Genomic DNA, 14,264 nt, shown 5'->3' on the forward strand with positions numbered 1-14,264 from the left:
GGGGAGATGGGAGTGGGATAGCTAAGCCAGGGCCAGAGGTTTGATCTGTTTGTCCCAGCGGCAGGTCGCCAGGTAACTGATTTAGTACACGTATGTACAAAGGGTTTGCCTACACCGATTACATGTTGCCTAAAGTAACACAAACACATTATTTCCTGTTAGAAATTAAGCAAGCTAACTAACACTAGGAAAATCAAGCAAATAGATTTACAGAAATGTGTAATTGCCAGCTGTAGAAAAACAGAATTCGACTAGAGTTTCACAGTGACATTGTTTTATGTCTGCAGTAAAGCCTCTGCTCCTGGAACAACAGTGTAAGCTACTTTTACAGGATGTGGATCACGGGTCAGTGGCTCTCCCAGGAGATCTTCAGGGAACAGCAGTATGAGTTCATTACTTCCAGCTGGCACAATAAGAACACAGCTCATAGTCGCCATACTCTGGCAAAGTGTTCGCACCTAACCTGAGGTTTGTTTTCATTATAGAGAAGAAATCCTTCACATACAATAAATCTGATAAGTGATTCATTTTTCCTAGTGGAACAATAACAGAACTCATATGAAAAAAAAGCTCTAAAACAGGCAGGACTTGAACCCAGGTTATTGTTCCAGCGTTGGACTGATTCGACACTCCCCACCGGGTGATTTTGATCAGCCCTCAGGACGGACAGGAAGAAGTAATGAATAAGAAGACGCGTGTTCTTTAAACACATTTTATTTTGTTATTTGTTAAAGCAAATAAAATGCCGGGATGTCCGGGAACAAGTCACATGTGTGCCGTGGAAACATAAAAAGTGCAAAACCACACTGTTCCTCCTTATAAAAACAGTTTTAAATAAAGATGAAGAGTATCCCACGCCACATAAGACAAGGTCTGACCCAGCGAGGCTCAAAGACAGTTCTTACACAGCACCGAGTGAAGGAACTGAAGCCATCAAATTAGTACAAAATACAGTACACAGTTACGGGAAGAGATGGGGGTCACTTGGCAACAGCGCTCATGAACCTTTGGTCAGTAAAGCCTTTGGTTTTGTTTTTTTTAAAGCAGCTCAAGTAAATAAAGAACAGGGATTTTGTGCCTCACATAAACACAGCGGCATTCCCATTAAAACAAAGTATTAATCTGTATTACAGTTAATAACAGTGAATAAATGCAAAAGCAAAGGATTGTTTTTTTTAATGCTCACACATTCCTGATAACAAAAAAGCTATGAGTCAAATCATGGTGCCGCAAATCTTGAATAATGACCAGTTACATAAATGTAAATGAGACTAAACATTTGAAGCAGACTTAAACACGACACATAATGAAACACACACGCACATACACGTCGCGTACATACCAAAGCAGTGTCTGATTGATATTTAAACCCACTGCTTTTTGACTGTCTTCAGCAGAAAGTGTTTGGCAACATTTAACACAAAAAAGCTGAGAACACTGAACTGCACAGCAACAAGAATCAGCAAAGTTGGTGAGAGCAGATGGGTTGGCTGGAGCCCCAGTTACCACCGCTTTATACCCAGCAGGCCTAAAAATGGCAGCAGAGAAAATGGGGAGCCAGGAACCGCACTGACATTGGATGGATATCATCAGATTTCGGCCTAGCTATGACCAACCCCACCCCTGTGACAGGTCAGAGAGGAGCAGACGAGCCCTGTGCTGCCCAGTGAGACGGATCACCTTGATTTAGTTTAGGATTAAAGCAGAAAGGGAAATCACTTGTGGGTGACATTGACAGCCGATGGTACAGACAGAGTTTCAAACAAACAATACACACACGTGCAGGCGTGTGTGCACGGACGCAGCGACACATGGTGGGCCGGTGCGGTACAGAATTAACTTGGTTAACTTGAACACGTTAATGATTAAAAGGCACTGTCAATAACATACGTCACATGTACAAAATTCTGGGTCGGTGGGTTTGTGTAAAAACAGACACTGAAGTCAAGTAAGTAAAAACAAACATCTTTACAGGTTGTCTAATGGGGCTTTGCATATAAAATGTACATTCTCGATCATGCAGTAGCACCATGGTTTCTTGAGGTCACTGGATCTCGAGAGATCCTCTACTTCCTCCTCCCACAGTATTTGCCCTGGCATCCTGCAACGCCACCTACAGCAAACACCGGCAACATTTTAGCCTTTGCAGCAACTTCTGTTTTTCAGGATGCTTCTTCAACAATGTGCACAGGTCTTTTACCTCTATAGAATCCTCCGCCTCCTCCTCCACCTGCGCCACCAAGGAAGCCCTGCAGAGCACCGTACTTTGCTGCTTTGGCTGCAAAACAACAAAACAATATTGGTTATTATGTTTCCAATCTGAGGGTATAGGCCTTAATGTTTGCCAGAAGATTATCCGACTGGACACTGGGCAGATCTGTCCCTCTATTTTCCACGCATATATTTGAATATCCAACTGTTCTCTTGGCTTTTTTGTGGGTTTTTGTTTCTATTTCTACAAGAAAAACTTTCTCTGTGTAAAATTTGGTACTTTCAAAAAACAAAAAAACCCCCAATATGATTCATTTGCTTTCAACAAAATGTTCTTCTAGTGCATAAATGTTTAAGAACTTGTCTTTTTCTCGGCATGTCTTATCAAAGTTCACATTTGATAAGTTCACGTTTCCCTGTAAGGATGCCGTTTAAGGCAGGAGACACTTGCCTCCAAACACGGGTGCTGGAAATTAAACTGTAGATGGATTTACTAGTGAAGTTTGCACTGCAGACCGGCTCAGCAAGTTATATTAATAAGGTAGGTGATATATGACAGACAGCTGCTGATATACTGGACAAGAACTTTATCTTAATCTAATCAACACCACCAAGATGAGATGAATGATATTTATAATAAACTTCTACATATAAAGTTTTTGAGTCCTGGTGACTGTGAAATACTTTTTAGGATGGCTGCTAAAAGGCACACTGATTTTACAAGTACTTTAGCAAAGATCATTTTGTCCCATCATTGTGGGACTGCTCCACTATCCACCAGCCCAAGGAAGGATGTGAAAACCCTCACTGGTCATGTAATGGCATGACATGAAAATGCATGCATGTCTCAGACCACCAGCACCAGTTCCCCTACAGGCTACATACTTTCTCCCCTCATTTTATTCCTGCATACCAACAGCTCCACCTCCAGTCAGTCAACCTTATGAAATTAGCAGATGACGCTACCTCGATCGGGCTAATCAAAGGTGGGGATGAGTCTGCCTGCACTCAAAAAATTCTGTTGTTGGATGAATACAATTTAATCATGGCACCTTTTTCCATGTGATTTAACCAAGTACAATAACCCATTTATGACCATGTCAAACCAACACATTTGACATTTGGTGGTTTAATGTAATCAGATTACGTTGGATCAATGTAGTATACTTACATTGACTTTAAGTGATTTATTGAAGTATATAAAGTGAAATTTATTTTAATTCATTCTACACAAGTTAAAAACTTTAGGAAAACACAATGAAATCTTGTTGTTTGAACGACTACTTTGTTAATAACTGCTAGTCTTGCTTAATGAACCAATATGAGGGTTGATGATTTCATAGAGACAAACAACCATTTGCACTTACATTCATGGATAATTTAGAATTACCCATTAACCTAACTCTAATTACACACTGCAAATCAGCCAGATTGTGGATTTGAACCCAGGCCCTTCTTGCTGTGAGGCAACAGCACTAACCATCGTGCCACCAAGCTGTCAAGCCAGGCTTAACAAAACTAGGAAAACTATGATTGCAAGGCTTGATGCAGAATTTTCTGTACGTTTTTTTCCTTGACATGTTAAACCACAATAAATAGCGATAGCATACACCTGGTGTGGGTGTAGTTATCTGCCTCTTAAAACTCCAGCGATTTTCCTGCAGTTTGACATCTAATGTGATTTTGTGAATTTCGTGAGTCCAGGCAACGAACCACTCTTACTAGATTGATCTTGTTGAGATGACATGATACAAATTAAGTTGCGGATTTTCATGCAGATGCTACATGATTTAATTATGTTCACCATAGAAACATGAAATTATTCTTGATTAAAGTTTGAGTTGTTTCCTATCTTATCTTCTTCTTACTGTGTTGATCCCATATGTTAAGATCATTCACATGTCTGTGTTCCCCCATTTAGTTACAATTCTTCCTTCCTGTTTTATTTTGATAGATACCCATCTCTAGCTTCTTGACTTTAGTTGTACTTCTCCTGTGTAATTGTCTTTGATTATCTTCACCTGCATCTTGTCATCCACTTCTCCTAGTTACTCTCATGTGTAGGGTTGTCTCCCCTCCACACTCCACTGCTCTACTAAGAAGGCAACTGGCTGGAATCTGCACTTCTCCCACAGGAGCTTTTTAAGTCACTTGCCTCTGGCAGGGGGTTGCAGCACATTAGGACCTACACCTCAAGGCACAAGAACATTTTCTTCCCGTCTACAGTTCTTATATCTTAATCTTCTTAATGATCCTCCAGTCACGTTATAAGTAACATGTTACACTAACACATGCTTATTCAGGGCATTCTATAAAAAAAAAAATATCCTGGTTTGGCTAAAGTTTTGTCAATAAACCTGATTCAGATTTCATTCAGAGACTTGAAAGCCCTTGAAAGCTGTATGTCAGGTACTTTGAGTGATCCAACGAATGATATTATAGCCTCTAAAATAGCATGCGCTTTCTATGAAATTATCCCACTCGCAGGAGTAATTTAGTTCAGGAAGATACAGATTATGGTGTGTTCATCATACGGGCTGAGCTGCACCATCTGCACTGACCAGCACACACCCATTTTCCAAACTCATCTCGATAATCTGGCATGTTGGCGTGCTCTGCCAAAAAGTAGATTTAATGAGAGATAAACTGGAAAATGAGCAGAGCTTCAGGGAACAGTCGCTCACTGAAACAATGCCTTTATAATGTGCAAAAAAATAAAGTTTTCTTTTTGCATGTGTGAAGTAATGTAATGAGAGGACGTGGAGTTTTGGTACCTTGTTGAGGAGTCAGCGGGGCTGGCACATATCCTACACAACAGGAAAGACAAATACAAGAGTAGGTGTCAGCAGAGCAATGATAGGATGAAACCACTTTGGGTCTGTCACACAGGTGGATTCATTTCTCTCAGCCAGGATGTGGTTAGAATTAAACTGTTGACATTATAGACGATCGCACAGGAGGCACTTAAACGTAGAGCTGAGCTGTTTGTTCCAGACACATTTTCAGTGCAGACAAGTGACCAGATTTTATGCAGACAGTAGTCTTCTCCTGTCTGTGTTTTGTATTTATAATACCGACATTTAATCTTGTGGATAGAGGTGCATAAGGTTTGTCTGCTTAAACTGAAGAAATGTCAGTAAAATGTGGGTTGACCTGTTTAATTATTTTTAACTTAAAATGGAAAAGTTCACAAATCCTTTTGGTCTAAAAAAAAAAAAACCTTCAGTGTTTAGGATAGTCAAAAATATTTATGAATAATTAATCAAATTCAAATTAAACTAAAACATTCCAGATATTTAAAGTTTAATATGTTTTTTTTTTAGTTGGATAAGAGGATACAGTAGATATCTCTACTGTAGATTAACGAGTAAGAGGTCATAATAAGCATGACATGGAAACTGTGCAAAAGCTGAAGCTGCGAAAGTGGCCGACATTAAGGAAAGGAGAGGGAAGAATAAATACCGATGAGGTAATCAGGTAATATTTTTCCTAATGTGGTTTCCGAATCATTTTCGGCATGTGAATATTGTTGCAAGAAAAGAAAACCTTCTGTTGCTCCCCTCTCCTTTTCTTTAAGCTCTAAAGTGGAGGCAGCATTAATCCGGCCCCTGATCCAGAAACAAGGACAAACAGTTAAACAATCATCTGTGCGCCAAATCCTCCGCTCGGTGGAGGCAGGTTTATTTTAGCAATGCAGTTATCAGTGCTATGAATGTACTGTGAATTACAGTTTTTCATTAGGTACACCAGTTCAATTGCTTGTTGATGCAAATATCTAATCAGCCAAGGGTCAAGACGGCATGCTGAATTTCAAACTGCTTATCAGAATGATGAAAGAAGACGATTTGATTTAAGTGACTTTGTTGTGAGACTGGCTGGTCAGAGTATTTCAGAAACTGCTGAGCTACTGGGATTGTCCCCAACAACCATGTCTAAGGCTACGTTCACACTGCAGGTGAAAGCGCATCAAATCAGATTTTTTGGACCCTATGCGACCCATATCCGATCATGGTATGACAGTGTGAACGGCACAAATCCGATATTTTCAAATCCGATCTGGGTCACTTTCGTATGTGGTACTGAATCCGATACATATCTGATGTTTTAGAAAGTGTCTGCTGTTTGAACGGTCATGTCGCATTAAATCCGTCTTTTACGTCACTGACACAAGACAGACGCCAATTATCAGCGCCGGAGAAGCGCCCGATAAGACATCGCGAACGCTTCCTGGCCGTCCAGTGAAACTGTTGGGAAGACAACGTTGGAGAAACGTTAACATTTTATTTGTACTGCATAATCTGCAGATTCTGACAGAAATCTGCAACTATCCTTTGAAGCACCGCTCCTCTCTTAAACAGCAATAAGGATCATTATTAGGTTATCTACATTATTATGTAAATAACAAAATAACTTAAAGCAAAAATTGGGAAACGTGAAGTCCGAAGTCTTTATGTTAAGGGCCATCAGTCAAACAATATTGTTTGGTCTGGGTCTAAACAGAGCGCGTTGTGTTTGACGTCTTCTTTTGCGCATGCGGGCCGCTTTGAGCGTTCACACTAGAGCGCGTTTGCTGTCGCATTTTATTTGTAGTGTGAACGAGCAGACAAAAAAAACATCGGATTTGATCAAAAAATCGGAATTGAGCATTAAGACCTGCAGTGTGAACGTAGCCTCAGGTTTATTGAGAATGGGCTGAAAAAGAGAAAATATCCAGCAGGTTGCTGTTGTCTGGCTGAAAATGCCTTGCTGATGTCAGAGGAGAACCACCACATGATTCGACAGGAAAGCAACAGTTACTCAAATAACCGCTTGTTACAACCAAGATTTGCATCTTTTTTTCTTTTTTCTTGAACAACAGAAGGCTGGAAAGATTGTCTGCTGCGACAATACAGCTGATGAATGAATGATGAATCTTTGCAACAAGCAATTAAGGCCGTTCTGAAGGTAAAATTGGTCCTACTTGGTACTAGCAAGGTACATCTAATAAAGTAGCTCATGAGTATACTTCAGTCTGCTTTACTGAAAAGTAGTATTAGAGCCTCTTTTTTTGGAGTTCTTATTCTTGGGTGAAAGTCCACCTCCGATACAGCCACACACTCTTAAAACATCCTACCACTGTTCTCTGCCTTTGATCCCACCTTCTAAAGATAAATGGCTCTATTTTGTCATTTGTCAACACTGATTTATGGCACAACCTGCGCCCTTAAAAGGTCACTACACAGAAGTGTTTATCACCAACAACAGGTAGCAGGTAGTATGTAACATAATGTGTGCTGTGAATTCATCAATATACTTTAATCAAAATGTGCATAAAGGAAGTAGTTGTTTTACCTTGGTAGTACTGCTGGGGGTATCCTCCTCTGTAACCAGGAACTACACCTGTAAATTTGAAAAAGCCTTTTTAATGGAGACCTCACAGGCCTACAGATAGAAAATATGTCACACGATAAGAATTGGATTCATGTATAGAATCTATTTGTGTTGGCAGTAAATCCATTTGCACTAAATGTTTTACAAGTAAGTTATGATTAAACAACCCAGCATTACGCTGAATATGACAACTTGACCTGATTTTCATAATTACGGATCTCTCAGTTTGGCAAACCTCCCTGATGGAAAAACTGTGCTGCAAAAATGAAAGCTATTAAACCATCTGCAGTAACACAGACGGATGTGTCTGTGTTCACTGGGAGATGGATTAGGACACAGTTTTTATGACTAGCTGTAGCCGGGCAGTATCTGTGGGGAAGTGAGAGCAGGCGGCACTGTCGGCTGCTGCTGTGTGATTGCAATGATCCATCACGGGTGGGCAGAGGAAGAGAAGAAGAGGCAGGTCTAAAAGCTGTGCAAGTGTAAATATGGCTGTAGACTTCTGAACAGAAATATGCATCATCTTAAGCTGCTTAAGAATAAAAAGGAGAGGGACTGAGTGGTAAAAATGTCACTGTGGTCCTCACCTTGTTGGTATCCGCCACCACCTCCAATATTGCCGTAGCCTGCTCAAATTAAAAGACAATAAAGAAACAATTCAAATGTTTCTTTTCTTCTGATATACAGCAAATACAACTTTCTAAGTTTCATATTTCTATGGATTGTAGTTTTTTTTCCTGTGTGTATTACTCCAGCATTGTTGCTTCAGGCCCTAAACTGGCATGTGGCCAGTGGCTCAGCTAACGTCACATTAACGTCCTCATCCAAATTTCCCCTGGCAGAATTTTGCTATTTCAGGGCAGGACTCCCCAGGGGGGTTGTGTTATCTTCAAACAATCCCACAGTGATGTTCTGCACAGTAATATGGTCTCCAGGGCAAAATGATGTGTTGTTGACTTGCTCCATTTACAGACTCCTAACGGAACAGAAATACTGCAGGGATTACTGCCCTTGGTGGAGCTTGCCTTTGCAGAAGCTGGATTTAAAAAAAAATAAAAATGGCTGAATCACTTTATTTCAGGCCACATTTCTCACTGGTAAACAAACTCTGCTAAAGAGAGAGAATATGGTACTGTAAATGTCTACAAAGTGTCTTTTTGATACAAGTAATCTGAGTAAATCTAGTGATTTTGGTTTGATAGCAACTCGCTAACAAAACAAAAACTACTTTAAAAAGATCCAGTACTGAATTTTTGAGGCTTAATTTGAAGAGGAAGTGAGGTGGACGTTTTCCCAAACACTGTTTCTGGGAAACTGTGTTTTCAACATAAAGTACACAGTGGCCACAAGCTATAGGAAAACACATTCACAGCACATTTCCCATGTTTACATTGTGCTTTGATGTGCGGCAGCAGTACCGGGCCTGTTACATTACCTGGTTTCGGCGCTTTAGCTGCAGCTCCAGGATACGCAACTCCACCTGTCACACAGAGAAAACTGGCTTACATGCAATGACCCTTTAATCTATTACTATAGCCATCCTGCTTAGGACTGAGAGCCACATAAAGAATGAGAAACTCTTTGAATATTGCCCCAGTTGTTTTCCTTCCTTAAAGTGGTTTCTCATTCCTGATACGCTGCACCCTGCACAGCAACTTATCAGCATTTTGGCCAATTTCCTGCACAGGAAGTGGCATGAGATGACATCTCTTCACCAACTGTCACTTTGTGCACTGGACTGGATGATTTTGTTGTTGTTTTTTAAAGTCAGGGAAACATTAGGCATCAATGCTGACAGGCTCGCCTCCTTTTATATATACCTTGTCCAAGCAGAGTGTATCCACCTGAATCATGGTGACATCTAATAGATAACTCATCTCCTACATTTTGAGAAGGCGTTACGCTCAGTGAAGGAATTACAAAAAGGGTCTAATGATAATACGATGTTCCCTGATTTCAACAAGTCCTGCTAAAAAGCAGGATGCACTCTTATTTCCCAATTAAAAATTACTAATACGTTATAATAATTTAGTTTCCTGCAAGTAAATTTTCTTAGGGCTCACTGACCTTGATAACCTCCTGCAGCCAGTGGGATTCCTGGTCTCTCTCCAACACCACCCACAGCTACAAACACAAAACACAACAATGCTGAGACTGCATGTGCACAAGCTTCTGCAAAAACACGAACATGACAGCAGTTATCACGCTGTGTATTTATCTAATTATTCCATTATTAGTTCTTCAATTCTGACAGTCGAAACTTTCATACATCTCAGTACTCTTTGACTACTCACTTTGTGTTAAAATAAAACATATTGTACATGCATTCATTCAGAATTTACATTTTTAAATGTTTTTTGTTTATTTTGTTCTGTATGACGTACCATACAATGGTTTTGTTCATCCAGTGTCTTTCCACTTTGTGTTTTGCATAAAAATGATTACACCATAATTATAAGACATTAGAGTGTCTCTCATAGATAAAGAAAAGATTATAGGCAAGTTTTTTGCACCAGCTTTAGTCTTATAGTATATTTAAAAAGTAGTTTTAGTTACTAAAACAGTTTGGTTGCTTGAAGGAAAAAATGGATTCGAGTACCTGGAGGTTTCAGAGGCTTTGCTCCAGGCAGTGTTCCAGTTCCAGGCCCAGTTCCGGGTCCAGTTCCGGGTCCAGTGCCTAAAGGTACTAAAGCACAAAAAGAGTAGAAATATACCTCACTGCTCTTTAAACAAAATCTATGAGAGCCAAAACATAATAAACTTAAACAGGAAACTTGCCTCCATAAGGTGCTCCATAAGGATAGCCAGTACCTAGGGAGTAAAAATAGAAGACCCCAAAAATCAAAGGTTTATTTATTCAAGTGATTAATCATTAAATAAAATGTACTCTGTAGAAACTGAATATGTACGTACTTATGTAACAAAATTACACAGAAAATTTACATTTATTAAATTTTCTATGTAATTAGTTAAATCAACAGTTTGGGCATAACATTTACCCTGAGTGCACAAACGAGTAAACGTCAAACAGAAGACTTCATGTTATAATGTGCAATTTCAAATCCCTGCCATGTTAATACTGGGAAAAACGGAGATTTACTCGATAGGCATCAGACAAAAGTGAGAAACAAAATCAACAGTCAACAAAAATAATAACAGATTGTATTCGGGTATCACAGTGTTATTGATGATCCTTTACATTAATCCGAAAAATGTAAAGGTAACAAATACTTTATCTTGAGAGTTTATAATATTTTAACGTTTAATTTTTTGTCATATTGTGTGTTTTAATCTTAGTAAAAAAAATGTTTGTTTTTATTTTTAATTATCTATCAGGAGAGTCTCCTGTTACCAACAAAATTTCTCAGTTTTACAATTCTATTCAAAAAATTACATCAAAGCTTGCAAAAAAAGTGCACAATAGGTAAAATGCCCTAAAAGTGCAAACGAGCAGATGCACAAAACTGATGACTATTCAGTCTGTTGCAGGTATAATTGGCCTGATGCAGCTTTTTGTTGGTTTCATTGATCCAGGCTGAAGAATCGTTAACTGTCTGCACAGAGAGTGCACGTTAAGAAGGATGCATCATGTGTAGCTTGACAGTGGATGTGATTATAAAAACAAATTAATCAATATTTGGATTGAGACTAAAATGACAGGGTAAGATGCTGTCTGTGTGTTTGTGTAAGTAATGAGCAGCAGCAACAAACATGACAGTAGTGCTGAAATTAATCTGTGATATGTCACAATTTAGTCTTTTAACTATGCCATACTGATCATATGTATAATGCACAACTCTAATAATTAGAAACGTTTAAATACAAATTCATTTACAAACTGTATAAATCCAGATATAAACATCTAGGCTTGGTGTGAGCTACAGATGGCTAAAATATTATGTACTAAATTCAGACAATATTCAGTTGAACTCCTTAAATGCACATCTAGTATTTTGTGGCGAAGGAGTGAGGAAAACATAAACAGATCACATGCAAGAGAATCAGAGACAACATCTTATGCTTTATCATACAAATGAGTGATAGTTAAAATATCTAGTTCCTCTTTACCTGGTATAAATGGTTTGGGTGCTTTTCCAACTGTTCCAACACCAGGACCTGAAAACAGCCGCGCCTTTTACTTTTACAGTCAAAGAGAAAAAGCCCCACAGCGGGTATGTTTGTATTGGTCTCCACCATGTGGCCAGATGGATCCAGCATACTTTCATGAACTTTAAGTTAGAAAACATCCAGGAGACTGAGTGATTAAAGCAACACAGCGCTCCTGAATCAATAAAATAATAAATATTTGACTTGTTGTTGAACTCCAGTTAAAATAACAGATAGAATAATAAACTGCCCAACATGGGTGATGAAAAAAAGAAAGGTAAAAAAAGGAAAACCTATTAAAACCAGTTAGAAAACAACAGTTTGATCAGTTAATTTAAAATCCTCAACTATTCTGACATTTTTAATACATTTAATTTAATTTAGCATATCGTGTTTAGTTCCTTTAACTATTACAGTCACAAGAATGGGTAGAATTACACTCACTGGCCACTTCATTAGGGACATCTGTGCAGTCCCTTTAGGTGTGGCCAGTGGATCATCTGCCTCCATCTCACCCTGTTCCTAGCATCCTCCACACTCACACCAACCCTCTGCATGTCTTCATTCACTATATCAATCATTTTTGCTCTCCTCTTTTCCTCTATCTGGGCAGCTCCATTTTTTTTAATACATTCTTTGTCCAGCATATTCACTGTCGAAGCCATCTCAGCCTCGCTTCTCTAACTTTGTCTCCAAAGTTAACATCTTCAGCTTGGCCTCCTGTCATTTTTCTCTTGAGTTGTCTGTACACGATCGAATAGACCATTTTTGGGATGTGATGTAACGAGAGATTTCCATCATCCATGTACAGTCAACAAATCTGTAGCAAATGTGTGATGCCATCACGTAAATATGGACGAAAATCTCTGAGGAATGTTAAAACACCTTTTTGTGGCCAGTGAGTGAGGCGTGATAGGGTGAAACTTAACTCTTATTTTTCTTTTTTTTCTTTCTTATTGTAAATTACAAATTAATCAGTACATTTTGCTCAATTTTGATTAAAAACGTAAACTTACCAGGTTGAACTTGGCGTGAAGTGTCAACTAGAAACATAGGCAACGGTTACATTCATTAAAATATGTCAAAATGACAAGTAATGCAATTTCAGTAATAATAAATGTAATAGGGCAGGTATACCAAACTCATTTCACTTTAAGGGCTACATAAAGCTCATGCTGTTAGTGTAAAGAAGTTTAAGTGCATATTTAATCCCAGAGATAAGAAATAAATATTGTTATAATATAAACAAATGCTGTAGTAGTAAATGAAATAAATCTGACAGTGTGACACTGTAAGGAGATTACAAAAAAGTTCTGGTAGCTCATTGTCCAAACTGTCCCTTACGTATAAACCACAATGTTTTAACTGAAAATACAGTTAAAAGAACAAAATTGATGCCCTCCTCTAAAGCTGTCCAGTTGGCCGGATTCGGCCAATTCTGGCCCCCTGGCCTTATGTTTGACACCTCTGTCATAGACTTTACAGATTAACAGATGCTACAAGCTTTTGTTAAAAGATCCATTGAAATAAGTTGCTTAATGGCACATGTTGAATACGTACAGAAAGGAAAAAGAAAAACTGTTCTTACCACCAGTGGGAGCGTCAACTCCTGTTCCAACTGTCACACGGGAAACACACAAGTAAAAGTTTTGTCACGTTTAATGTTTGAATGAAGCCCAAATCATGAACCTCTGAGTATTTTTGATATATTTCAGTATGAGAGGATTTTGACATATTTACCAACACCTGTGCCAGCTGTAAAGTAAAAAAAAGAAAAAGTATAATAATGTTTAGATAAGCACAGTAAGCATACTTTCACTGTTAACAAGGATTTACAGGATTAATGTGAACTACTTACCACTAGGCTGAACAATTCCACCAGAAACTGTCAGAGGAGTCAGAAATAACATTTATTAAAACAAAGAGACACACGTGAGAATCAAATGAAGCAAAAACCTGCATGTTTGTTTCCAACTTACCACCTGTGTTCACCCATCCACCACGAGAGGAAAGAAAGAAAAAAAGTTAGAAAAGTGCCTTTTACTTTTTGTCCTTTCAGATGAGCCCAACTAATATCAACAAAATCAATGGTTTCCATTAATTGGATTTGGGAATGCAAGGAAATAAATACAAGACGTAATCTTCTAGGATTTCATGCAACTACGAAACAACTAATCTAATAAAAAGTGTAAAGTAGCTGCTTTTCAATTTATTCAGTGTTTATTTAATAATAAAGGACTTTAAGTGCAGTGATTTTACAAACTTAAACTGTGTAAATATCACAAAAAACTGTCAAACTATGTGCACAAGTAGTCATGTTCCTAAACAAACCTCGGTGGAGAATATGAGGAATTAAAACAGAAAAGATCGCTACCCATTAATCTACCCGTTCCCTAATGCAGGACTAATGCAGTTAATAGTACACAAATTGCAGTAATGACGCTATAATGAAAGCAATGCATCAAGCACAGGAAGCTGTGAGGTAAAAAGTAAAGGAGTGCACAAGTTGAGTAAATGCTAGAGAAAGAAAAAAAAAAGCAGCCCCAAATTATGCAACACTAACAGGAAGTTGAAGA

At 38.6% G+C, this 14,264-nt stretch overlaps 1 protein-coding gene across 5 annotated transcripts in view; it reads right to left on the reverse strand.

The window, feature by feature from the left end:
• Positions 1-698: 698 nt before the first annotated feature.
• elna (elastin a) overlaps positions 699-14,264 on the reverse strand; it is a 53,853-nt gene continuing 40,287 nt past the window's right edge. For all 5 annotated transcript variants that reach the window (XM_085243346.1, XM_085243348.1, XM_085243347.1 and 2 more), the window contains 14 exons: positions 13,547-13,574; positions 13,429-13,443; positions 13,277-13,306; positions 12,705-12,731; positions 11,650-11,697; positions 10,360-10,392; positions 10,181-10,267; positions 9,649-9,705; positions 9,017-9,061; positions 8,169-8,207; positions 7,543-7,590; positions 4,986-5,018; positions 2,201-2,278; positions 699-2,113 (listed from right to left, as the gene is read on the reverse strand). In XM_085243346.1, coding sequence (XP_085099472.1) covers positions 2,067-2,113; positions 2,201-2,278; positions 4,986-5,018; positions 7,543-7,590; positions 8,169-8,207; positions 9,017-9,061; positions 9,649-9,705; positions 10,181-10,267; positions 10,360-10,392; positions 11,650-11,697; positions 12,705-12,731; positions 13,277-13,306; positions 13,429-13,443; positions 13,547-13,574 — 615 coding nt within the window. In that variant the 3' untranslated portion in view covers positions 699-2,066. The remainder of the gene's footprint in view (positions 2,114-2,200; positions 2,279-4,985; positions 5,019-7,542; positions 7,591-8,168; positions 8,208-9,016; positions 9,062-9,648; positions 9,706-10,180; positions 10,268-10,359; positions 10,393-11,649; positions 11,698-12,704; positions 12,732-13,276; positions 13,307-13,428; positions 13,444-13,546; positions 13,575-14,264) is intronic.

Source organism: Mchenga conophoros, linkage group LG14, assembly GCF_057382185.1.
Source record: "Mchenga conophoros isolate Kocher_MC1m ecotype Shallow Benthic linkage group LG14, M_conophoros_male_GT1.1, whole genome shotgun sequence".
NCBI lineage: Eukaryota > Metazoa > Chordata > Actinopteri > Cichliformes > Cichlidae > Mchenga > Mchenga conophoros.